General features: G+C 33.6%; 2 protein-coding genes across 3 annotated transcripts; one reads left to right on the forward strand and one right to left on the reverse strand.

The window, feature by feature from the left end:
• The first annotated feature begins 1,266 nt into the window (after positions 1-1,266).
• On the forward strand, positions 1,267-8,990 carry RabX4 (RAS oncogene family member RabX4). Of its 2 annotated transcripts, none has more exons than XM_076115437.1 (5): positions 1,267-1,577; positions 2,678-2,877; positions 3,678-3,770; positions 4,064-4,177; positions 4,549-8,990. In XM_076115437.1, the coding sequence occupies exons 1-5, from the start codon at positions 1,454-1,456 to the stop codon at positions 4,639-4,641; spliced, it is 624 nt and encodes a 207-aa protein (XP_075971552.1). In that variant the 5' UTR covers positions 1,267-1,453; the 3' UTR covers positions 4,642-8,990. The 2 variants fall into 2 exon arrangements, with proteins under 2 accessions (XP_075971552.1, XP_075971553.1); XM_076115438.1 differs by lacking the exon at positions 1,267-1,577 and adding an exon at positions 1,660-1,800.
• LOC142973587 (uncharacterized) lies at positions 7,872-12,406 on the reverse strand. Its single transcript, XM_076115436.1, has 5 exons — positions 12,185-12,406; positions 11,514-11,714; positions 10,980-11,115; positions 10,527-10,662; positions 7,872-10,165 (listed from the first exon to the last, which is right to left on the reverse strand). Exons 1-5 carry the CDS (start codon positions 12,317-12,319, stop codon positions 9,901-9,903), a joined length of 873 nt encoding a protein of 290 aa, XP_075971551.1. The 5' UTR covers positions 12,320-12,406; the 3' UTR covers positions 7,872-9,900.
• Between the last annotated feature and the right edge of the window lie 14,506 nt (positions 12,407-26,912).

Here is a 26,912-nt window from a genome sequence, read left to right on the forward strand (position 1 = left end):
TATAGGCTTGCTTGAAAAAATTACCAGATAGTCCAGATATATCTTTGGTAACCAGGGGTAGATGAAACGGAAGTGCGCTGCAGAAAAACTTATTTTTCAAAAAAATGCAAAATATTATATTATAATTTAAGAGATAATCCAAGTAGATACTTATTATTTAGTGTACCTACCTACATTTTCAAGAGTTTCTTGTTCAGAAGAGTGACTTCTTTATTTAGAAGAATTAAATCTAATAATATGTTATTTTTACTCGAATTTTGGATGTAGAGCTGCAACAAAGCGATTGGTGCGAGCTAAAAATATTAAGTCTGAAATAGATTTATTTAAAGAGATATTCTGGTCTAGGTCACCGTGAATAAAAGACCTTTCAAAGGGAGAGAAAATGGTCCCGAACTTTTTCATCTATATGACACTGGGTGATTTATGAGTTCGTCTTTGCAGACGACCTGTGAGTTACGGTACAATAAAAATAAAACTTATTTAACTTGTTACTTAACATCACTAAGCTTTAACGATAGTTTTAGTTACGTCGGTGATTTAAGAAGACAATACAATAGATGTCTATCGTGATTACTTGATATAAAACCCGAGTTGATTACACCGGCGAGGTCATGGTCGCACCTGAGATTTGCTCACATTGTTCACGAGGTCAACTGACGGCCCAAATTGTTCTAGTTAAGCTTTATAGTGATTATTACATGCCTACGCTTGAGGCTTCCGCTCCCATCTAATAATAATGTTTACCTTACTGATTATACTTTGATTGATAGTGTGATTATTCATGTCTTTTATTGTAGTTTGTCGTCGAACTTATAAACTTTTGTTTACATTACTTTTATGTCTGATTTGTTTTCACGACCGCTTATTACTATTGCAACGGAGATCGTGAGATCAGACTGGTACGAGTACCTACCTACCTATTATTAAACGTCGTCGTACTAACACGATTATTAACTAGGCATATCATCATAAATAAGTTTTGTCCTACTTTCAAAAATATTTTATCGTTTGAATCATCGCGTAACATTACATAGAAGTGAGTTAGTCATCTAGAATATTCATATAATTATCTATTGTCAAACATATTACGAAATAAAACATTGATAGTTTATGCGCACTCGTCCATAACGAAGCAAAATTTTACGTCGACCAACTGAGTTAATTACACAAGTAGTTCTTGCGTATCTACAGTTAATTTATACATAAGACTACAATTTATGCAAGCTAACAACTTCGTGTACACATACAGTTAAACAATATAATGCGATAGGCACCTTGCAATAGATCGCAAGTCGAAGAAGACTATTTCTACTATTATATAGTTACTTGTTGCAAGGCAAGTCAACGGGCGAACCCGCACATGCGCACATACCCTCATTGATTTTTCTCACTTTGACAGTTCGACCTGTGTTTTGGGCCACGGCTCGCGTACCAACAACAAAGTAAACAAAAAATGGCTTTAGATTTTTCTGCTACGTATAAACTGTTAGTTTTAGGTGATTCAAATGTTGGCAAAACGTGTATAGTGCATAGATATTGTGACGAGAGGTATTACGATATATACATATCTACAATAGGTGAGTGAAGTATTTATTTTTAGTTTTATGAGCCTTTGTGAAGACAGGTGATGCTGTGATTTAGTGGCTTTTGTAGTTCAACAATCCAGGATTATGTTGTATATTGCGGATGTAGTGTAGAAAACAATGGGGCGCACGAGGTGGAATAGTCTTTTAAATATTTATATGTGCAAGACTTCCATTTCCACATTCTGTACAGTTACGAGTCACTGCCCAACCGTACGTACGTAATTTAATTAGAATAACACTATTTACAATATTGTGCATACTGCGTTGAATTTCTAATTTAATATTTAAGCATCTTCTTCAGGTTGCCAGTTGCATTGTTTCGAGTCAATTGCGCAAACATGTCAAAATCGAAATGTTTTTAAAACCCTATACACTGCTTATAATTAATATTCGAACCATTGTGCTACAGCTGAGTTACTAACGCCAGCTGCAATGTAATGCATACTGGAAAGTCAGAAAGGTAGATCAATATTGGTTTTCTCGCTATCGGTCGTCTATTTTGAGACTATCTTACTATAGTTTCGTGTATGAGATGTAAAAGGCAAAATTGAGCAATAGAAATCATCAAAATTACCATTAAAAATGTATTTTACGTGTATTCAATCGACTGCACGTCAGTCACTGTTCTATTACTTATTCTGTGGTAATAGATCAATTTTACTAAATAATTAAGAGTTTAATAAACAAAATAATGTCTTTACCTGACAGTTAATTTTTCTTTGTCTTTTCCGTAAAAATATAGACGTGATAATTATTTTATTTTACTAGTAAATGGTTACAGGCTTCGATGGCAGCTGGTTGTGTACCTAGTAATTTTATTATGGCAAACAGATTTTATCCGCGTTACGTTATTTTTTGTTTTAGGCACTATGTCAGAAATCTTTAAGTTAGATATCTAATCGAAAGTAAAATATTAGAGTAACAAACGTAATAAAATGTATTTAAATACAACATTTTATAAACAAAGTACAGATTCCAAATAGTAATTCGACCTACAACTACCAAGTTGGTAATCACTTTCAATAAAATAAGTTAGTAATAATCGTATTGATTTCACCCCATTTAAGTCCATACTTAAATCACATTTGCAGGCATAGATTTCAAACAGAAGATAATAAACCTAGACGGTGTGCCAATCAAACTACAAATATGGGACACGGCCGGCCAAGAGAGGTTTCGAACACTAACCACGGCGTATTACCGAGGCGCCATGGGCATTATACTTATGTATGATATCACCAATCTGGAGTCTTTCAACCATCTGTCTTATTGGCTCCGGAATATTCAAGAGGTAAGCTTTTTTTGATAATGCTTGAAGCAGCTGGAGTAGTTTCAATTGTTTCTACAGATATGAGGCTTGTAAGTTGTAACGCTTTCGGTTGAATATTTTTCATGGAGAGGCAATTTGAGTGAGAGTTGCTCAATGGTGGAGTACGGCTGTTGAGGATAGCAAATAATAAAATAAAGGATACTCATGTCATTGGTATTTTCGTCATGAAATAAAAAATAGCAAAGTCGGAGTCTTCACCGACAGGCTGCGGGCTTTATTCCTTTAGGTGATATAGCAATACGGTCGGGTTCCCGTAGTTGGCCCGTAATAAATTGCAGATAGGTACTTGAGATATAACTATGTATCATTACGTTGATAAACATACATACAAAGGATTGACTAGCTTATGATTATAGTGAAACAATGTCCTCGTCTAACAAAACTCGAATCGTTAACGTGAATTATTGATTGTTTCATATCATCATGTTATTTACCTATCTTTGCCTAATGGCTATGAGTTATACAAACCATAATGACCATGAAGCGTATCATTTTATGGGAATGTATTTACGTGGTTGAACCACGACATTATTCCACATTATCATAGGCTAGTCAAACCTTTGTAGATTTGTTTATCAACTTAATGGTACATAGTCAAAGCGGAGGATATTTCCAGTGGTTCACATTAAGGAAATAGATATAGGTACCAGGATAGTAATAGACTTTATAAACTAGTAGGTATTCAAGCCATTTCTGAAACGACAGTTGTATTCTAATAATTTCGTGGAATGGGTTTATTAAATCGATGATTTATTTTACAGTATGCATCTCCTGATGTGATTAAGGTGCTAGTTGGTAACAAGTGCGATGTGCACGAGAATCAGAGGGCTGTCCCTAAGGAGAGAGGCCAAAAGGTAAGACATTTTTATGACTAGGTACACTGCTGTAACGACAATCAAATTTCAAACAACTACACAAAGAATTGCTCTTAATACAGTTCTGGTCGTTTTTTTACCAAGAGGACTTAAGAATTAAAATATTTGTTCAAAGACTTTTCTATGATTGCGATGATTATCGTTCTGAAAATTGGTTTAAAGTTACACATCTTTTGAACAGGATGTTTGGTGACTCATGTGCGCTAGAATATAAGTAAGTAGGTGTAAAGATTAGAAGCGACTACTAAATGCAATAAAACATCGATTTCCAGATAGCGGATGACTTCGATATGCCGTTCTTCGAAGTATCGTGTAAAAACAACATCAACATCGAGGAAGCGTTTCTTACATTAGCCAGGAAAATACGCGAATACAGGGATTCTAAGGTGAGTAATAGCATCGATATTTAATTAATAACGTCATCAAGAAACTTTTCTAGGTATTTAGCGTGAAATGGTTGCAAATGGAACCTCATTATCGACTTTTTCATTTTATGATCTAAAGTTTAGCTAGGTTAATGTTTGTTGATTGTGTTTGTGAATACCTTGTGAAATGAGGTCTTGTTCGTAACGAGATTTTAAACGGTTGTATTTCTATTATTGGTTGAAGAATATTCACAATGCAAAAAGATATAATTTTGAGGAAACTTGCTAGCCGTAGTAGTTAAAAGGCTTTTCGTTAGATTTTACCAATCTATTCAGATATATATTTCTGTTGTATATAATAATATGTTCTTCTATTATGTTTATTTTTCCAGGCGGACGCTTTCGAGTTGAAAGAGAGGGACAACGTGATAAAGGCCGAATCTGAATCGGAATCGGATGCTAATGTGTCAAAATGTAGTTGTTAGCCTAATGTTCTTATCATTCTAGCATTCGTGTAGACTGCGACACCCTGTTGTAATGTAGCCATGTTTCCATCTGATATACAGATTCCAAATATAGTTCATTGGTGTTAGAAAAAATCTTGATTAATCAAGAAGTTCATGTAGAAAGCTAGGTCCAACTAAATGGCACAGAAGAAAATATTTTCAGTTCTGCCCTTAATGAGTGTTAAGCAGCAGGATAGAGGTTTAAACTATTGATAGTTTAAAAAATAAAAACGGGGAAAATATTATAGTGCTCGTGTATAAATCATGGAAAAAAACCATGTAAAGACCATTACCAGGGAAAAGGAAAAGACTAGGAAAATAAATGATGCATTTTTCTCAACACTAATGAACTTTAATAATAAAGAATAAAATCGTTTGCTATAATCAATGTTACCACGAAGGGATCTCGAAAGACTAGGTTAAGATGACAAGATGTCTGAATGTGACAAATAAGGGCAGAATCTCGTAGAAATTAAATAAAATTAAGCCAATATTATACCGTTTTTGAAGACGTTTTAAGCACTTCTCTCTTAGATTTAGTAAGTAATATAGTTGTAATAATCTGTAAATCAGATGTGAATATTGGCAACGACCCAAACCCCGCATTGAGATGAAGAAAGTGTTTTATCATTGGTCAGTTAATACAATACATTGACCAATCGGGAAACATTTTCCTTGCGTCTTAAAAACCCTCTTACCGTAATAATAGTTTAGGATTTTAGTTAGTTCCTTTTTAATTGTAATATTTGAAATGGTTTTGAAGGTAGTCGATCGGTGAGAGGGTACCTAAGCTTCATGCATTGTGTGTGCTAACTTGCGTATAAGATCTATCGCAATTTCTGAATGCACCAGTTTTATCAAATACTTATTTTAAATGAAAACCGTTAGTAATATCTGTGTACCTAACAAAAGATGTTTGTTGTTCTGAGAGGAATTAAGAAATTAACCACGAATTTGTAGTTTGTTGTTAGTTACTACACAGATATTTCAAATGCGTTTATTTCATTTTGTTATTTAAACAAGCAGGGAGGGACAAGCTAAGTATTTCATACAAAGTAGGTAGTTTGTCCCTCTGCTAGTAGGATTGTATAATACGTTTGTTAGTCGATAAATAGACCAGCCAGTAGCGTGATTCTCTACAGTCGGTACTATTGAGTATCGACAGTTTGAGTTTTGAAATGTACTGCGAAAATAGTTTCTCCGGGCCCCGCTAGAGGCGCTGATCAGCTTTCCATACATTTTTTTTCGAAACCTAGCCGGTAGTCGATACTCGATAGTGGTAGAGAATCGCGCTATAGTAAAATTTTGTTCAAGCCAGTTGATAGTAAAGTATTTTATAAAAATAGTTGCAGTTTGTAGAGTAAAGATTCTTGTTATTTGTGAATTTTGAGTGATATTATATAACGTGGAATAAGTTAGCATAGTTGTAGATTTCAATACTAATCGTAGTGATCTGTCGACTTCATAATATTAATAGATTTGCTCTAAGTCAATTTTAGGACGATTTCGAACTCAACTTTCACAAATAGAGTATCATTTAGGTACATTATTGTTTGACCAAGTTCCTTTTGGCAAGATATCTACCTACCTACTCTAAATAATTTATTAATATAAGATACCCACATCTTTGTTAACATAGCCTCTCTCTTCATAAAAACTTAAAATAGTAGATATTTAAAACGTAGATGATATTATGAATGCAATAAGAATACGACACAATCAGATGACATAATATTTTGAACTAAATATGCACCTCAACAAAGATTGCATGAACCGACTCATTTTTAAGACTGAGTTTCTACATCGCAAATAAACAAAATCAACAATCGCAAAATTATATTAGGGCCCAGTTTCACCTCTCATGGATTTGTATCGGATCAGCTAATCTGTTGAAATTTTGACAGTTGTTTTCGTACATTACTTGTCACTTTTTCAAGTTCCCTTACACTTATTCATATGCTGTGAGATTGGGCGTTCATTTAGCGGTTTTCCTGAGGCGACTAGCGATGAGAATACCTAGTATATTACTTCATTAAATTCGGACCGAATGAAGTCAAATTTAACACGACTAACCCCCGGTTTCTAGGGTAGGTACACTTAACGGTAGTTTATCTATTCAATAGTGTCAAAACTCATATAAAAAAAAACGCTATTGAAGAGATAAACTACCACTAAATGTACTCAGAAACCGGGGGTAATCCTTATCAATTGTAAAAAGTGCTGGTGCTATTTATCTTGTTTTGTTAAGTTTTTAATCAAAAATCACACTGAGAAGGCCTTTAATGTTGTAGGTTAAATGTATTTTAAATAAAGCCTACGCGACTATCAGACTTGCTCAGCAAATATAGACTCAAAGCACTTTATATCTAACGAATTTAAAACATATTAGGAGTCGATTTGTAATAGATGCGTTTGTTATTAATAATTGCATTCCCATCGGGCAAAACGTTGCAACTAATGCGATCTTATTGGAGAAGAGCTTCGTATAATATGATTTTGATCAAAAGGTTACGTTAATACTCTCTGGAAATGTGTAGCTAATTGTTTGAAATTATATTGAAAATGGCAGTAAAATCGGAAAAACGGGGAGAATCTGCCAATGCAGTCAGATAGAAAACTGATTCATTTTTACTAAAATCCTTAAAATGCTTGTTTGTTGTAGATAATTAATAGCTTTACACTGGCTATTCCTAAATAAATGGTATAATTTCACATAACATGGTTAACTATACTTTACATAAATACACTCACTTATATCATTCAGTATTTTTAATATCATAAAACACTAACACTCAGTTTCACCGCTTTATAGTTATTAAACGATACGCTATTTCATAATGACCATCAAGAATCGAATAGAGAAAATGTCGTCATCTCCGGGCTGGTCCCAAGATAACTGCTGGACAGTGCAATAACTGATTTGTATATTGAGTAAAACATTCATAAGCAATATTGTACCTTATCATTTAAATTATAAAGTCGTATTTATAATACGCACTATATAAATTATTATGTCTGAATGTAGCAACAAGTCGCGCGGAAGTATTAAAACATGAGTTGTAAGAGAAGACTGTATTAATTATGAAGATGCAGCAGCCGCGTTCTTACTTACGATCAGTTGCTATATTCAGACACATAAAGTTAATTGGCGCGGCTACACCATTGCTCTTTACTTAGGATGTTTAGAATTGTGTGAAAAATAACACGACTATAGTACATTATTTATTACTATGATACATCATCACATTGTTTTTAACGCGATTAAGCAAAAGAAACGCAAAATATACAATTTTTCAATTGAACATAAATTTAAATGTTGAAAAGTCTCCACTTAACGTTTGTAAACGATATAACTAAGATAGTTATACAACGAATTAATGCCTTGTCGCAAATATATTCTCCTTTACCTATTCTTTACATGAGTGTGTGTACGTCTTACTCTACCTAAGGGGGCGTCCATAAATGACGTGAGGTGTTAAAAGGGGGGAAGGGTCGAGTCAAATCTCATCTAATACTACGGCGGAAAGAGGAGGGGTCCCGGCAAATATAACCCACTTTTATGTCTGATTGAAATAAAAAAATATTATCAGAAAATTAAAAAAAAACACCTCACGTTAATTATGAACACCCCTAACCGGTTGCTTTCGAGAAAGAGCGAGACAAATACTAAATTCGTGCGTGAGAAAATGTGCAACTGTACGTTTTGATTTCACAAAATTAAATGATAATATAAAGCTGAATATTAAAACATCATTTATTTTTCTTGTCACTAGATTTGTATAGACCTAAACGTTGTCCGAAATAGGGTTAATTAATTGCAAATCGTTCCCCGCTAGGACATGCGCGTAACACCTTGTTAATCATTGCTTTAGCGTGAGTGCATCTTACTATTGAGAGAAACTTAAATTTAAGCGATGTTTTAGTATTCAAATGCAAACAATATATAGGTGCCGCCAAACAACTTGAACAATTTCGCTACATCTTAGTGAACGATTTTTAGGTCAGTTTAGGAATAACAGTTTTGCTGCTATAACAGCCAACCAAGTGTCCTCTGCACTGGGTCTACATTCTGTTTAATTTCTAATACAGCAAATTATGTTCAAGTTGTTTGGCGCCGTCTATACCTATTCCATCAATTTAAGTTAATAAGGCTTTATAAATAGGTAGTTTGTAAAAAATATGTATTGCAATATATTAATAAAGTTTTTGTTATGCATTCATCATACTCCAATATGTCACATTAGATGTAATATTTTATACACTAGCACAACTAATCTAATACTAGTTTTTAACAGTTCAATGTATAATAAAGTTTTAATATAAAAATATTTTATTATCTTTCAATTTCCAATTTCTACAATAAATTGGGTTACACAACTGAATTAGTACTATAATTTGAAGATTTACTAAATCAAATTGTTTGCGTGATAAAGTTTATCATACAAATGTTACAGTATAAGAAATCAAAGAATATAATTAATTAGGACCTGTCCCAGCATGCAAAGGTACTTATTCTAAAGTATAGTAAAGAAACAGTAAGAAGTAAAAGAGTAAAGTTATAACTAAATTATTTTAAGTATCATAATAATATAATATATTATTTAACATAAAATCGTATAATACGGAATCTATCACTAATCCATCTTTACAAAGTAATTTATCAGTCCATTAAAACATGTCTATATGTACTATTGAAGAATTATCACAAACATACATTTTACTTTTAGATTGCTTGACATTTCGGCACAGATTAAAATGGCAGATGTCGCAACTGAGTAAGGCAAGTCAAAAATCAGCTTACGACCACAGCCAGTGTCACCTGCGTTGAAGCGTCAAGCCATCTAACGCAAAATGCATGTTCGTGTTAGTTTCCATATATTATATAATCAAATAATAAAAAAAAAAACAATCCATAATCTAATTCTATAAATCCATAATAAGATACAGTCAACTTGGGTAACTTTGAATTATTTGGGTAACATTGAACATGGGAATTTGAACTAGTTTCGATTATTTTTAATTATACAATACAATATATTGATAAAGATTAATTTTAGTTTTGCAAACTTTTATAAATTGTGTTGGTTTCATATGAAAAAATAATCGAAACTAGTTCAAATTCCAACGTTCTATGTTACCCAAATGATTCACTGTTACCAAAGTTGACTGTAAAATACTTAAATAAAAAAAAAAAACATTTCATTAAATCCATTCTAAATATCTATCAAATCTTTGGTATCAATAATTCAATTTCTTCATTCGTTTCCTACGATCATTTTGACTAGCCTGTCTCTCTGTTTTGACTAATTCTTGTTTGCAGCTGACAGTGGGAGCTACTATTGGTTGAGAAGGCTCTTCCAGTACTGGAGTATGCGGTTCTTCCTTTATTTGCATTGGCTCCGGTTTTACATTCCCTGGTTCTGATTTGACAGTAGTCGGTTCTTGTTTAACAGTAGTTGATTCTGGTACTCTTTTGTTTGTTTGTTCAATAGGTTCTTTTTTACTGAAAGTATTACAAATTAATGTTTAAGTATTCGGAACAGAGAGCAGGATTATTGTTTTTGGATATTGTGGGCTTGTTACTGTTACACTACTACGCAAGGGTCTCTTAAATGAGAGAAGCCTTGAGTCCACCACACTGGCAAAGTGTGGGTTGGGAGTGAATTTTTTTTTATATCACAAATAATATTTACTACGAATGACAGTTTTAAAAACAAAATTTATGGAATTGAATAAAAAACACACATATAACACAACATACTTTTGAAGTTTTAATATGGTGAAGCTTAGCTGTATAAATTAAAAGGATTTTCAGAACTGTAATCACCAATTATTATGATTTTTTATTATAATAGACTACTTACACTTCAATCTTTTCAGGTACATTAGCAGATTTCTCCAGTAACTGTGTTGGTATATCCGCAGATCCAAAGTTTTCTTCATACATTCTAAATTGGTTCATGTGCTCATCGTCATGGTAAGTCGGAGTTTTGAAACGATCTGCAAGTATGTAAATAATGGTATGTTTATTGTGACTGATACATAATTGATTGAGACATTGAACTAGTGACATTTTACAAGAAATACTTGTTTGCGAGGTGCATATCAAATTTGTGATATAAATAAATAAAAAATTAAAACCTTGCAATAAATTTTGCATGTACAGGAAAAATATTTTGAAAGGAAAAAAATCCAGGGATAAGTATTTTGAAAGTATGATTCTTACAAAATTGAACTACATTATAGTGAAATGTTTTTGACATGGAGTTTACACAACATAGTTATGTTTGTAAAGATGCATGAATAAAATTACTCACAAGCATCAATTTTAACATGAAACTTATATTCTTCAATTTCTTTGTCTTTTTTAATGAGAAGTCTTCTCAACTCTGACTGACTTGACCTTAAGTCCCCAATTGTTTTCAACAGTGGCTTAGTCACCTTTTCAAAGTACTGAAAAACAAGAAAATTATTATTATTTTGTTAGAGCAGTTCAAATTGTTTTTTTCTTCAGTTGTAACTCCAAAATTCCAATCAGAGAATGATAAAATGGGATACATAATATTAAGTTTAACACAATACAGTTAATATTAATTTCCTGCAGTATTCCTGCATGTATAATATTTTGATTAATTCACTAACTAAACATAAGTCAACCAGTCAAATGTGAAGCAATTTAGATTGAATATAATTGATTCGGCACATGTACAATAAAAAGCTGTTCATAGAGACACAATAAAAACAGACTGTTGGATACCCTTAGGTACATTAAAATAAAGCAATAGTTTCAGTTAATATTATAACTAATAAGCTTATTAGCACAAGCTTAAAGTTATTAATTTAATACTTACAGATTCCGAAGAGCCCTTCAAAAGTTTACATTCTAATCGAAAGGGATATCCAAATTTGTGTTTCAAACAAATAAACAAACTATTACCATTTTCTTCTTTTCTTATACTTAGGCCTCCTTGCAGATTTTCCCAGTTTGTTAATAAATATAAACCTTTTTGTACTAACTCATTGTTGTCTATTTCTAATCCATCATTGCTATCCTATAAGAAGGAAAATATGTTAAATTAATTGTCGATATTTCAAATTAAGTACAGAACAACTCACCCAGAACAAATATTTGAGTGATGTGCACAAGTATCTGTTCTGTGCCTGGTTGTTAATGTATCTATGTATGTATTTAGAAGTATGTTTATCAGTTGTTTGGTTACCATAGTACAAGTTCTGCTTGGGTTGAATCAGATGAATGTGTGAGTTGACCAATTATATCTATTATTTATTTATTTATTATTATTTTTAAGGACTGCTGTTCCTCAAGGATAGGGTGATTTAGGGAGAGATCATAACTCTGTTTTGGGTCACCATTAAGGGCAATATGAAGGAGAAACACACACACAAGATTGTATTTGCAGCATTAATTTATACTGTAGTGGGTTTTAAGTATGCTATTGTATTATTAGACTTATTGAGATGTAAAAACACAGTGATTTAAAACAATAATAAGGGAAATTACCTTAAGTTGTGCTATGAAAGCTTTTTCTGTAAACATTGCAGTCCATATAGTTAAATAATCTGTTACACTTATTTCAAAGCTTTGACCATCTTGTGTAAACTTAAAATAGAATTCATCTTTGCATTTTTTCCACATTTTAACGAATTATTTCTTGTTGGAACTTGTATTTTGGACAACTAATAAAAGTGTTGTTTACTGTTTATTTTCCCGTAACGACAGGATTGACAGGTCAATTTAGACGTCATTTGCAGGTTTGAGTGTTGCTAGCCTAAAATAATTAAAGTGTTTACTATCGTGTACGGTTTTTTTTCGTAAGTTCCCATGTAAGCCGTAAACCAATAAATTTTAATTTTTAAATCCTTCATCGTATTAAACCGGACAAAGTTACATAAAATTTGATCAAATTTTTTTTTATAACTTTTTTAAAATATTGTAAAACCTAATAAGAGATGATAATTAACAAATATTGTAATGAATGTTTACTATCTATTATCTATTTAAATAAGGTAGTGTACGATACTAATAGTACCTACTTAGTAAGTACCTTAAATAATTAATTAGCTATGTTGGGTGTTGAATCGCAACTTAAACCACAATCGTGGCTGTTGGTAGGTAGAAATCTGTCGCAACGCAATTGATACAGGCACAAAAGCACTTACCGAAGTAATCTGCCCGTGGTTTTTATATTAACGGGTTTGTGGGCATCGCGTAAATAACGTCATTTGTCAGGAGCCACAACCAATATTCGGGTACGTTGAACTCTAGGGATTGCGCCTCAAAACCATTTTAAGGGATCCCGATCACTTCAAGCTGGACCTAGGACTTTGAATTTTACTATAATAATAATAATATTTTTTAGGAATCACCATATTACATACAATATTTATTCAATTATTATTGATATTAGAGAATAGTAAAATGCAGTCTTATATAAAGCCCGAATTCCCCGTGATTAAACTTAACTTATTAGTAAGTAGTTATCCAATAATGATTCTTCATGTTATTATACCGTTATTTACTAGGTCTTATTTCACATATTGTCTTATAAATAAAAGCAAAAAAAGTTAATAAAGTATGCAGGTACAACACTTCAATAATGTATTCAATCATTTTCTATAATAATGTGTACCTACCTAGATAAGAAATGCAGTTGTCTTATTTACAGCGGTTCACTCGCTAACTTAGAGGTACATAGTCGGTTACAAACACTTTGCAAAGCAAACGTATCAATTGCAGTGCAGATGTCGTGCATCACGTCCGTCTATTCTTAAATTGTGAAGTTTGTGGACATTTGGCACAGCGCTCAGAACTCACTACACTTGCTCAATTCGTGTTTTATAGCTCAAACGTGAAGAGATCTCACGACTTTAGTGGGACTTTAGGAAAATGGTGTTTTACTGGCTAGAAAATTTGTTACCTCCTTTTAGCTGGGAATATTTATGTTCAAACGTATTTAAGTAGTTCCATACTAAAGTTTTGTGTATCGTTAATTTCTTGAAGCATAATATTATTATGCATTAACAGAGGTTAAGTTACAGTGGATATGTAAATGATCTGTTTCCTCTGCTATAGATTGCCACGTTAATTACTAGAACATTTCCACCGGCATGTTTAGATAATGCATATTTCGATATACGGCTTCAGTCCCGTGGATTGGATTAATATATCAAGTGCGGACACACGCGCGTTGTACAACGAGCTCTGCGGAAGGGTACACGATGGAATAAATGATGTCATTTATCAACTCCTATACGTCGTATCGCAGGCGCGAATGACACCGACGTATGTATTATTCGTATTCGCGAATAGGGGCTTTGTTTAAAAAAACCGTGGAAAAATTTGAAACAGGTGTTGTTAGCAGCGACATTTCATGTGTGACAATGAATGAATGCGCCGTTACTGGCCACACGTGGTGGTAATTCTAAAATAAAAACGAACGAACCTTTTCAAAGTTATTAAAAATATAAAATAAAACTGTTGAATTCTTTTCGACTGTTTATTTCGGCAATGACCCTTGAAACCGAAACAAATCTAACAAATTGTTATGCAGTCAGTAGCTACCAACGAGTTACTCGCTTCATCTTCCGTAATGTATTCAAGAACGAATATAATTTGAAAGTACGAGTGGAGTTTATCTGCAATATGAAATATGTATTTTTGAGCGCTTCGGTGCTATTGCATTATAAAATTATTCGGTACAAAGTCGTGCATCTCCGGTTCGGTATGCTAAGTAAGTAGTATTCAAGAAGTTCCCGGAGACACGAGGAACAGATCCGCAACTTATAATTAACTCGTACACTGTCTGTACCGTGGAGTGTGAATCCTGTGCGAAACCGTGAAAATAGATGTCGTACCGACAAATTCGCTGCAATGTTTTGATCTCATTACAGTACCGCGTTAAATCCGCAAATGAAATCCAGAAATCCGTTCAGCCTGATATATTTTTAATGTAAATTTGATAATTTTTAAATATCCGAAGCAGTAAAACCGTACCGTAAAGTTAATTCCGTGATAGCTTAACGAAGTTTTTTATTGGCTAATGTTATATAAATTTTGAAAACGGCGACGTTTAAAATTAAGACCGTGGTAACGTCTACTGGTGTTTATAAAAGGTCATAAAGAGGCCGAACAATGTGTACGATTTAACGGCGAACCGTTTATTTATCTGCCGAATAGCCCTCGTATAATGTGCGATCGAAAAACGCTTAGGTGTTAGATGGAATTACGGGGGCGAAGTCGTATTGTTCTCCCTTTAAATTGATGTCGGGTACCACAACGGGAACACTTCGAACTACCTGATAACGTTGTAATTGCTTTAATGTCCAATGTAGGGAGATAACTAAGCAAATCGATTAGCCAAAATTATGTAAAACATATAAAAAATTACGTATTTTTACATGTTTACACTGTTAGAGCTTAAGTTAAGTAAGTGGTTAATTGTTAATGAACATTTTAGGACAATAATGTAAAAGTTTTCAAAAGATTTTCCTACGAGTATCGAAAGAGAAAATTCAATTTAGAAAAGGCGGTCTTCCAATAAATTTGCAAATGGTACAGCAATCGTAAAAATACAGTACTCCTTCATTGTTAGCAAACAATACATGCGATGGAATAAAGAAAACTAAACGTGGAATTGCGATATTTAAACTGTAAACAAATACAATAAAGCCAAATTGGCTAGCGCCTCTGTGGAATCGTACTAGGAATTTCACGTACACTGAGTATGATCGTTGTTTTCGAACCCCTAAATCGGATAAGATTGGGAATTGAACTTTGAACGTATGAGAACGATTACAATCTATGTTATTGGACGTCGTGTAGGTATATGTATACCGGCATTGTGAAGAGATTGGATTACGAAAGTATTTAGTTTTAAGTGAGATGAACTGTATGACAGTTTTATCGAAACGTGGTCGAAGGAAGATGGATTGATAATCACATTGAGTGCTTTTTTCTATGGGTGACAATGTAGATTTATTTCATAGGACGAAATTAATATAGAAGATTTTTCTAACAAATGTGAAGTATGACATTGTTTGGCTTTGCAATATTGTAGAAAAGATAGAAAGATAAAGTTTTTGTTATGTTTTTCTTAAGAGAAATATGTGCCCAGAGTTCGCATTAAAAGTTGTCGATGCGTTTTATTGAATTATGTTTTCTTTGTTGTGCATTGAGCTCTCTGTCAGGCATTAATCTTTTAAATCTTTTAGTATACTTTTATATTATGTTAGCTATTGATCGATAAAATTCTTGACGTGCGAAAGTAAGAAGGCTGAAAAGAATTCGTCACTATTTTTCTTCTTCACTTAACAAGATGTAATATGAAATTCCAATAAGCACTGGAATTATGTTGCTCCATACTTAAAATAACTGTTAGTAATATGTACAGTCTTTGTTGCGAGCGACTATTGATCATAAGGTCTCGGGTTCTATTCCTGATTTATATTCGAATGTTTCTCAATAGAAATTCCGGAGTTTATTAACGTCCCATTGGCAATTTGCTCGCCCCTTGTTACATGGGGCTAACCTTGTTATTGGCGAAACGTGAATGAATATTTTCATACACGTCTGTCTACACCTTCGGGTATAAGAGGCATAATATTATGTATGCATGTAGCATTTTGCCGAGTACAATGGCCATCTAAATCTAAAGCAAAATCAATTAATTTGTAACGCAAAGTTCTAACGTACAGTCATGTCACGAGCCATTGTTTGTATGCGGCCGTTACATTGTCAACATAGTTGGGTCACAGTTGTATACAAATCACAGTTTCTCTAGAAAACAAATGTCTTTTAAATAGCAAAGGGAAAAGTTATTAGAGTGTATTTAAAAATCGGTGCACTATACTTTGGATTCTAGGACTTAATTTTGAAAATATGATGATGACTGTTTGTAGGATTTATTTAAAGTTTGTAGTTATATTTTTAACCCCCCACGCGAAAAGAAGGGCGTTATCTGTTTGACGTGTCTGTCTGACTGACTGCGACTGTGACATAAGTGCGAGTGTTTTCAGACAGGTTTAATGAAAATCGGTTGAGTCGTTTAAAAGTTGTAGGGGGTGAAAGTTAACCGAATGTCTATTAATTTACTCGGATGGGGTCTCACATAGCTTACAACCTATATCAAGAAGATATTATCAGTATTCTGATTTCTGTGTCTACAAAACAGGAACATAAACTTATAACATTCCCTTTTTTACATCACATTCGTTACAAAGCTCTTGTTAGATAAAAGGACGTTCAATTAATAAGTAAACAAAGGGCGTTATCTTATCTTGAACTTTCACCCTAAATATCAATACTTATTCGTCCGTTGAGGCCCAAAGAGCACCGATGCCTCGCTAATTCAACCTTTCCTTTATAGAGACCGGATAAAGAGCATTCATTCGTTTTGCTTTTACCGCGTACGCGTTCTAATGTAAAATTGGTGTTCGTGATGACACGTAGTGTTAGTACTTAGACCATGAATTTATGCTCAATTTGATAATGTAAACTATCAAAACTATTTTCCGTTTCTTGAAGTAAAGGTTTAATAGTTAAAATTTATTTTTTATAAGTTGTACGTAAAAGAAAATGAAAAGGTACTCATTACTTTTTCTATTGGATTTTGTTTGTGCCACGCAGGTTCCGTAATGCTATTAGGGGTATTTGAAGGCTCTATTCAAACCTGTTTATATATCCCACATTTAAGTTCTTTGAGTGGAACTATAATTTACATTTACGCGGAACTCCTGGAGGTTTCCATGAAGTGCCTATACGCAATCTGCTAAATGTGTTCATTTTCAGCAGTGTTTTGCTACATGACTTTCTTAAAAGCATGCGAGTAGGTATACAAGAAAAGAAAAACAGAATATATTGTCTTGTGGAAGTCGTAAAAGTCTACTAAAGAAAAGGGTGTTTTTATTGCTATGGGCTGGCAACCTGTCACGATACACTACTGCACCTTCATCGATTTTTAACAAATGTATCCTCAGGTGGTGTTGCCTTTTTTTTCTTTTATTGTTTATGGCTATGGCCGTGACATCCTTTCCAGGTCACTATGGGTTTTTTCACATAAAACCCACGGTTTAAAATGTTAAAGATTTTATTAATTCCCAGATAATAAAATAATTCAAAAAATCATAGTACTAGTCTAGTGGAATCCTTACTACGACATTTTATTGCTTACTCCATAATAACAGCAAACAAAGTGTTGAAGAAAAAGTATTTTCCGATGTTCTTGATTACAGAGAAAAATTGTTATTGAACACTAGTACAAAAAACTTTTTAGTACACGTAATTTGCACAATACCTAATGATAGGCGAATCTTTTTCATTTGAGTTTGTTTCAAAGGCCAACAGCGCGTAAACAACCGATACTTGAAGCTGTTATTCTTTTATTGAGCAGTTTCAACTTGAGGAAACTTTTCTAGGAAGTGAATAGTTTTGTTTATTCCGTAAAAGAATATTAATATTGAAAACGTTAATAGGGAGACTAGAGATGGCCCCCACGGGTGTGATTTTTGATCATTATTTTCACTGAGTTATTTTTACGCGCCATAAATTTCTTGTGATGGGGGTTCAGGTACTTATTTTCGTTGTTTGCTGGTCAAAAGAATAATGATATAGCTTGTATGAATGTTAGCTTTGTATGGGCATAGAAATACGATCAATAATAAGAAAGTTATGTGACCAATATGTAAGAAAGGATGAGTGAGTTTTGAAGAGTTATTTTGAGAATGAAGTATAATGCATAATCAAGCTGTTAATATCAAATGCTATTAATACCATGTCAGGCATGACGTAAAATCCGATATAATCAAACGGCAGACATTTTAGATGAAGAAGAGGCGATAGGAAAGCCGAATCTCTTTTAATTCTCGGTAATTTATCAAAGTCGCTGTAAGGCCGGCAGCGTAAACAAAGTGTTTTAATTAAAAGAGCAAACTGATTGCTTAATCGTGTCTAAAATGCTTCTACGAGACTTTTTCTTTCTAGGGATTTGCATTAACGTTTTATGATTGTCCAGATTCCGTTGACGGATAATTCTCGGTGAATTTGTTTAGCTTAAAATTTCGTTTTTAGTCCCACTCGTGTTTTGCTTCCTAAAATTTTATTTTATTATTAATATACCTATTTCTTTGTTTCTTTGAGGAAAACGAAACTTGTAAAAGAAGATGGGTTGGTGACTTGTCACGGAGTTTTAATTTTGTTCGTTGTTGCTTCTTCTGTTCTTTATTAAAGAAGTTTGAACAATGCTTGATGGATTATATCTTATCAGGGGGCGAAAGTACCAGACAAGGAGAGTGCGCGTACAATCTTTTTCAAATTTGTTTTTGTACTCATGTAAAAAGTTTTGTTGGCGTGTGGCGCAGTGGTAAAGTTGTTCGCCACACCATTTTCATTGCAATGAGTTTTTGAATCTGACTTGTTCTTGAACAAATATTTGTGTGAGCCACAGATAGTGATCGTGATCTGGGAATTTGTGGAGACAATGTTTATTTTTGTGATATTTTGATGCGATAGACCAAAAATAATTCAATGACGGAGAGACATTATTATAAAAAAATCGCAAGTAGGTAATTATAGAATCAATTACGCATTGCCTGAGAACCAAACCCAAGACTTTGTTACTACATGCACACTCAAACAACAGTAGGTAACTCTTTTTCTCTTTAAATTTAATACCTACTCTGTGCATTATCTTTTAAGTAAAACTGCGGCTTACAGATTCAGCTCAAAGCTATCTCATGTTAAGCAATATGTAGATGCCAGCGTTCGGCGCAGTTATAACCACAAGCACCTTAGCGAGATGGATTAATTACGTGAGCAATTTCAACCGAGTAGCCGGCGAACGCAACCACAACCGCAATATTGGCCTTATTGGCTTCATTGGCCGCATTGGCCTCAACGGCTGCAACAATCAATACATTCATGTAACATTACACCAACTTTTTCCTCCAAATATTGGACGAAAATTCGCAAACTTTTGTTCACGAATAAAATTTGTTTCACATTAATTCCGTTCTAATTCTTTTATACTGCCACCCCCGGTTTTGTTCGGAGTATTATTAACTGAAGCCGGATTATTAGCTGTTGGATGTTGTTCCTTGGGAAAACGATCCTTTCAATATAAATATTGGAATATTGAAGTGTATTTGCAGAACGTTACTAAAGAAGTAATACAATTACTGGTGGAGTGCAGATGTAGAGGGTTGGGTTTCGAAGTGTTACAATGAAGAATTACTTGAACCCTCTTCCTGTAATATGAAACTCGAGGTCAGTTATACTTGTTAGTAACGCTTTGCGTTGTTAGTGTTTATTTTGTTTCTCTTAACAATGACACAGAATCTTTGAAAGATACAATTTTGATTGAGATGGTTGACAATGCAATGATTGAGCAGCTATTAATTAGAAGAAAACTTCCCTATTTTGATCGATATTTGCTTGCCATTAGGGTTCCTGCACAATGCCGGCAGAGGGCGGAACAACGAGGCGTCTTAAACACAAATTACAGAGTTACGTAATGGCGTGTAAATAACCCTGAATCATATGTATATCAATAAACAACTATCTCGGTAGCAACACAGAACTAGAAAAATAGCAAACGATTTAAAATATTGTAGAATCTACATGTCATCACTCCAACACACTAAAACTAAAACAGAGATTCATTTTTCATGACTACCGCACGTCAACACTGTGGTTTGATATTTCAGCGTCTGCTATCAAAATATTTGAGTTTTAGTGCGCTATCCACATGCAAAATAAATGTTCTCTGAGCAGAATTGATTATGGCTCGCCGCCAGTGCATCATGACGCAGTTGGATTCTCTGTTTCACAAATTTATAAACGTGGGGTAGCGGTGTTTTTTCCACGCTATCGGGCGTTTCGTATATCCGGGAAATTTCGTTACGCTTGCACCTATCTACGTATCCTATTGGCAAACATTTGTCATGCTATTTATTTGTTGCTTTTATGCAGTTTGGCTGTACCGTAGCCATTTCGCTGTTTATTGGCAAGATGTAACAAAGTGGTTTGTGCTTTTTGTTGTAAGTGAAAACGTGGTTGCAAATGACATTAAATCGTAACACTTGTTGTTGACATCGATTTGAATAATATTTCACAATTGAGTATCGTTTCATTTGTTAGGGTTTTTGATTGTTTAAATTAATAAATAGGATAAAGACTGAGCTGTTACCTTTATTATCCTAGTTGATAATTATTACCTAAAGCTCTAAAGGGAAATCTAATAATCATAATATAATCAATCGTGATCTAAAAGATATATTTTGATAATTATTTCTGAGTTCACTGTAGAATATTTATTTAGAAATGATAGAAACGAGCTAGTATAAATGAAGAAAGTCCGACGGTATTACGTTTTAATTTAAGGAGCCAAGTAACAGTAAAGTCGTAGTGCCTAGTCGGCCGGAGGCGCGAAATCACTTCTAAAGTTTATAAGTCTGTCTTGTCTTAGAACCTAGCCTTAAGTTTCAAGTGATTTAAGCCATTTAAATATCTTGACAGATTGTAATTTATTTACATTTTGAATTAGAAGTATTAGAGCGCGAATAATTGAAATTAAGTCGGTTTTTATTTAGGTTCTTGAATGTTTTGATTTTGTTTATATTTGTTATTGTAGTAGCGCCTTGGTTTTTCCCAGTTTGGACTAATTTGCATACATAATATGTACTGTAAAGAATTAAACAAGGCCATGTTTTTTTAGTTCGATGTACTTATCTTTTGAACTTGGTGACCCTATAAATCCCTTTCTCGCTCTCCGATTGTTACAGTGTTGCACAGAATTTGGTGTAACTTATTTGTTTTTGCGAAAATTGTCTGTTTATGAGCCTGCCCAGCTTTGCTTAGCTCTTTTCATTAATTGTTACAAAAATGGATGCATTACAATATTAGGATTATAAAACACTCAGGAGCCGTTTCACAGCTTACCAATAAGTGTCAGATAATTTATCCGATAAATAAAGTTACAGAAAATGTATGAAAACCACTATCAAACTTGACTATCTACACTATCAACTGCCAAACTAACCAATACTTATTCAGGATTGATAAAACCATGTTAAAAGGATAATATTGCGGTCCACAATACATACATATTTGTCTTTATTAAAAATACCAGTGGTTTTAGTGAATGCATGCGAAATAAATGTTTGATTACATCTGTACACTATTGAAATGGCTTTCAATTGTTGTTCAACGCTGTTTTTCGATTCAATATGGTTTTCAGGAAAATATCGCGTAATATTAAGCGTTTTAAATTCTCTATTATGAAAAGGGAAAAATAATGTACGCAATCCTCTTTATAAAATTTGTTCTTTTATAAGGCTAGTGTTTGGGTTCCTACATTCTACGTAAAGTACCTAATCCTAGCACTACTTTTAGTTCAAGTTTAGAGAATAAGGGCACACTTTTCTATTTTAAGCAGTCTAAATTTAAGACAATACTCTTCAATTTATTTATAAAGTAAACCCTAAAATCAAATTTTATACTTCGCCATACTTGCCGGCAGTGTTCAAGAAATATTGCGAAAAAAGAGAGCAATCAAGGAAGGAAGGTAAAAGGTTCTTTGTACAGTTTGTAGCGTTGAAAGCCTTCAGTTCGCTCTCACGAAGATTTACTAAGATAAAGAATTCAATTATAATTCCCACCTTAAAATCTGAGGAACCTTTAGCGGTAATTTTGAACACCCGCAATATGAATGGAGGTAAATAAAATTATGAGTGCTTCTGATTTTTCAAAGTTATTGCTTTAAGGAAAATTAGTACGATGCAATGTGTTGAACGAAACACGTCGGTATTTCCCTGAGGGATTGGTAAAGACTGTTTCCTGCACATTTTGTCAGTTACGTATTGGCCCCATTTAATATGGGGAACGTTTGTTTTGCTTGTTTTGTATACGAACGTTGACGATTAATGAAGCAAATTTTTATGCTAGCTATAGTTGCCCTATTCTATTATTCAGTCTCACGTTGATATAAAAATATTTTTCAGTATTATTCCTATCAACAAAGGCAGTATTTAAATTGAAGCGGTTTTTATTACATATTCATTTTCCAACTTTCCATGTTCGAATAAAATGCCTTTGAATTACGTCTCCCTTTCTCACCGAAACAGAAATGACATAATAATACAACAAAAGCTTTAAACCACAACCGTTTCAAAATAAAGAGTTACATAAACACATTTTATGTTATATCAAAACAGAAATGTTCGTAAATCCGGTGTCCAATTAAAACTACGACATTTCAAACAAGATTCCTACACAAAGCCGACATAAAAAAATATAATAGACCAACAATGCTTTATTGTTGTAAATTCTACAGCTTCATATTTTCACACAACAGGGGAAATCCTCTTTATATCGCGTGTATTTTTCAGAAGGATCTTTCCGTCACCATTTTAATGTTGTTTTTCAAAGGAAATAAAAATTGTGATTGACATAAAAGGCCCTTTTTTGTGTAATACCTACCTTAAAATTTTAATTTAAATGATTGCTCTTTGTTTTGTCGTCACCAAAATATATCTACCAGTGTCTTTATTTACTTTGTTCACAGTTTGTTCAACTCTCCAATATTGTAGTGTTTTCCCAGAAAATATTGGTAAAGAAATCAAAATAATAATCATATCAATCTTACACAATGACCCGACATCGTATATGGAGCACTAGTGGTCACGATACAGCCGATGCACCGGATGTCGTTGGCTCGATTCCCAAACAGATCCACAGGGCTTAGTGGGCTATAATAAATGTTGCTTTTGGGTATGATTGTGATTTGTGTTTCTGATTTTATATTTGGCATTTTGCACGTCCGAATCAGGTTAGTAAATATATTCTAAAAGGCGCCTAGTTTAAAAGATATCTTTAATTATGTCTCGAAGACTTATACTTACCAGACTAATAATAATTATATTATTAGTGGATTACACAAATATTTGTTTCTCGTGGAAATTCGCCACAAACCACGCCACGCCCGTAAATTTTTGGTCACGTTCGTCTTTTGAAGTGTTACAGAACACTTCAAAAGCAGGCAACGAGTTAAAAAGAAACACTGGTCACCAGGCTGTATCTTATGAACCGGGAAAGTTAAGTGATTAAAACTTCCACAAATATTACTTTATGTATTGCATATATCGACAACAATTACCAGAATTAAATAAATATTTATGGAGGCTCCCATACAACAAACATGATTTTTTCTTGTTTTATGAATAATGCTATGGAACCTTTCGTGCGTAAATTCAACTCGCATTTGGCCGGTTGTTAAAGAATATCTCTGCCTTTTGATTCAGAAATCTCTTCTTCCCAAAAAAGCACGACTTCTGATTACGCATGTGCATAAAAACAACACAGTACCCACGTGAAAATACATTTCAAAGGGAATATTATAACATGAATGTAATTTCCATACATCTGTATTGCTGATTTCGATTGACAATATTCATCGTTTTATTCATTGCAAGAAGCCATTTTGGGATACTGTTATTTTTACTCATTTCGAAAACAAAAGACATTTCCATGAATAAAAACAAATGAAAATGATGAATGTTTATTTTTGACATTTCTTTTAAATAAAAGCTATAGATCTTTTCTGTTTATGTCAGTACGACGAATTTAAATTTAACCGATTATATTATCTTCGAGGTACGTGCTAAAATCACGTCTTACAGTGACGAGACTTTTAAACCTATCGACTGCCAAGAACCAGCTAGTTATCGAGAAATTTGGTATGAGAACCGGATCAGCGCCCTTAGTGGACGCCATGGGAATATTTTTGTAGTACATTTTAAATATCTAACGATAACATCCACTATAAAGAATCGCGCTGCTGATAAACGATTGCAACGAGCCTAACGTATTTAATTTTATTAAAATTCAATGTCGTATAAACTTATTTAAGTATATTATCTTAAGCTTGGGTATCTCGATAATACTGACTGTAGAAAATCGCACGACTGGTAATTTGTTGAATTTAATAATAGCATAATATTGTGACGATTGTTTCAAGCTCAAAACTAAATTAACAGCAGTACTAATTGAAATCGTCTAAATAATATCAAAACATTCCAAAAGCAATTTCAAATCTGCAATTTCCAAATGAATTCCCACGTCCAAAACAGGACGCATCATTGTCATTAAAATAACATTATTCAGTTGTCAGCTAACGCGGTTGTTGATGCAAGCGTGGCAATCTGCCCGCGCATAAACAAAACGACGTCATTACATTCGCACTATCGTATTATGCCGACTTTATTGTGATAAATAAATCTAAATAGACCTTTTGATTCGAATTCCGATGATTTATTAGTGCGGTGGCTGGTGACACGTATGAATAGTAATTTTAAATGCTATTCAATTTATCGATACGATCAGTAGTACGATTTCTGCATTAATAATTAATTTATGTTTGACATTGACAATTAATTGAACATAAAAAATAGTTCTTGCAGAACACGCTAGGGGCGCTAAAAGTTTTTCCGTAAACTATTTCTCGATGACTATTCGGTTATTGAAATTTGATAGCTGCAGAAATTTCTCGAAAATGAAAGGTAAAAATTAATAACAATGCTGAAGAATTGTGCACATTTGCGAATAAAAAACCACAGGTTCATCGTTTTATACAATAAAACTCGTCTAGAATCTAACTAACATTATTAGATTTTCGACTTCATTCCAGACGTCTCGCACATTCACTTAACGTTCTACAAAACCGTAGCACCAATTTCGTAGCCGCACAAAACATCCAATATAACATGCTACGAACCTCATGCTACGTTAAATATTGCTACGACCATCAATTCGAATTGTCTTCAATTTTACAGCTTGCCGAACGTAATTGTTAATCGGCTCAATTGCTTGAATGTTAGTGTAAGGGGTTTTGGCAATGGATCTGTTAAATGAAAACAATACGTATTATACTATATTAAGTGTTTCACATTGTTGTGTAAAGGTTTGTAGGGAATATCAGAGTACGGATGTTTCAAATTTGTTTACGAAAGTATCTATTACAGGACTTTAGAAACTTATCGGTATCTTACTTAATATTGTGAAGGTCATAGGGTTCATTGCTTGGTACAGGATTACATTAAATTGATGTTGGCGCACTGATAGTAGTCGCACTTTTTTAAATATCGAGATGAAGTTCGTATGATATTGAATTAGAAGCAATACGTGAGATTTGATTCGATGGTTAAATCGCTCATACGTTGCAGGAGATTCAACAGTCATTGTTTTTACATAAAATTTCACAAATGATTACATAATTACTTACATGTTTTAATTACAGAATCGGGTTCTGACTAATTCAGAATAAAATATTTTTTTCCTTATTGGTTAACCGATTAGAATTCGAAATACCGCCTACTAACGACAAAGACAAATGACTTAAAACACCACAAACAAATAGTAGAGCTTACGAAATAAAACGTTATGTACCAATCCCAGTACCTCGATTCTCTACCACTACCGACTACCGACAACCGGCTAGCTATCGAAATTTTGACATTTAGCATGTACTGCCAAAATGTTTCCTACGACACCCGTCAGAGGCGCTGATATTTTCATACAAAATTTCTCGATGACAGGTCGGTTGTCGGTAGTCGATAGTAGTAGAGAATCGAGCTACTGTACACCGAGTCTCGAGTTATCAGTGATCGTGACGTATGGGCAAGTTAAACAACGGTGATATTGGTCCATAATGTTAGCTGTAAACGATTGATGTGGACAATGTTGAAACGATGTCATCTGTTATCCGCGCATTTGGTGAGTATTGAAACCATTTGTCGTAGTGAAGTTAGCGCTAATAGCTAGTTGGAAATCGTTTAGATTTGGCATATTTATTTTGTAGATGGGTAGCCGCTTAGCTATAATATAATTTCCTTCTGTTATAAGTCCCTCGAGTACGCGAGATCCTAACGGAGGGCATATGTAGGCCCCGGGTTCTTAACCGGGCCGGGTTTGAACATGTCCTCATATGAAAGTCTCATTAACTTTACAATTTGAAGCGTCATTTTGCATGATGAGTATGTAGTATTTTGCTAATTCATTGATATGGTGTCTGCTAAACTAAAACATTATAATTTCTATAATCATCAGACTCTAAGCCCAACCCCTCTCTCATTCCGGGAGGAGGCTTATTGTAATCACTAGACGCGATAAATATAGCTACTCGTAGGTTGAATAGAAATTATAATATATCTTTCGGTTCTCAGTGAAGGAGTTTTCAAAA

The sequence above is a fragment of the Anticarsia gemmatalis genome, chromosome 6, assembly GCF_050436995.1.
Source record: "Anticarsia gemmatalis isolate Benzon Research Colony breed Stoneville strain chromosome 6, ilAntGemm2 primary, whole genome shotgun sequence".
NCBI lineage: Eukaryota > Metazoa > Arthropoda > Insecta > Lepidoptera > Erebidae > Anticarsia > Anticarsia gemmatalis.

Excerpts from the sequence above, each read along its gene's own strand:
- RabX4 (XM_076115437.1), top strand. The coding sequence starts at position 1,454 with ATGGCTTTAGATTTTTCTGCTACGTATAAACTGTTAGTTTTAGGTGAT. Across the intron at positions 1,578-2,677 it reads TATATACATATCTACAATAG|GCATAGATTTCAAACAGAAG; the intron begins GTGAGTGAAGTA and ends TCACATTTGCAG. Across the intron at positions 2,878-3,677 it reads GGCTCCGGAATATTCAAGAG|TATGCATCTCCTGATGTGAT; the intron begins GTAAGCTTTTTT and ends TTTATTTTACAG.
- LOC142973587 (XM_076115436.1), bottom strand. The coding sequence starts at position 12,319 with ATGTGGAAAAAATGCAAAGATGAATTCTATTTTAAGTTTACACAAGAT. Across the intron at positions 11,715-12,184 it reads CTTTCATAGCACAACTTAAG|GATAGCAATGATGGATTAGA; the intron begins GTAATTTCCCTT and ends TCCTTCTTATAG. Across the intron at positions 11,116-11,513 it reads TGAAGGGCTCTTCGGAATCT|TACTTTGAAAAGGTGACTAA; the intron begins GTAAGTATTAAA and ends CTTGTTTTTCAG.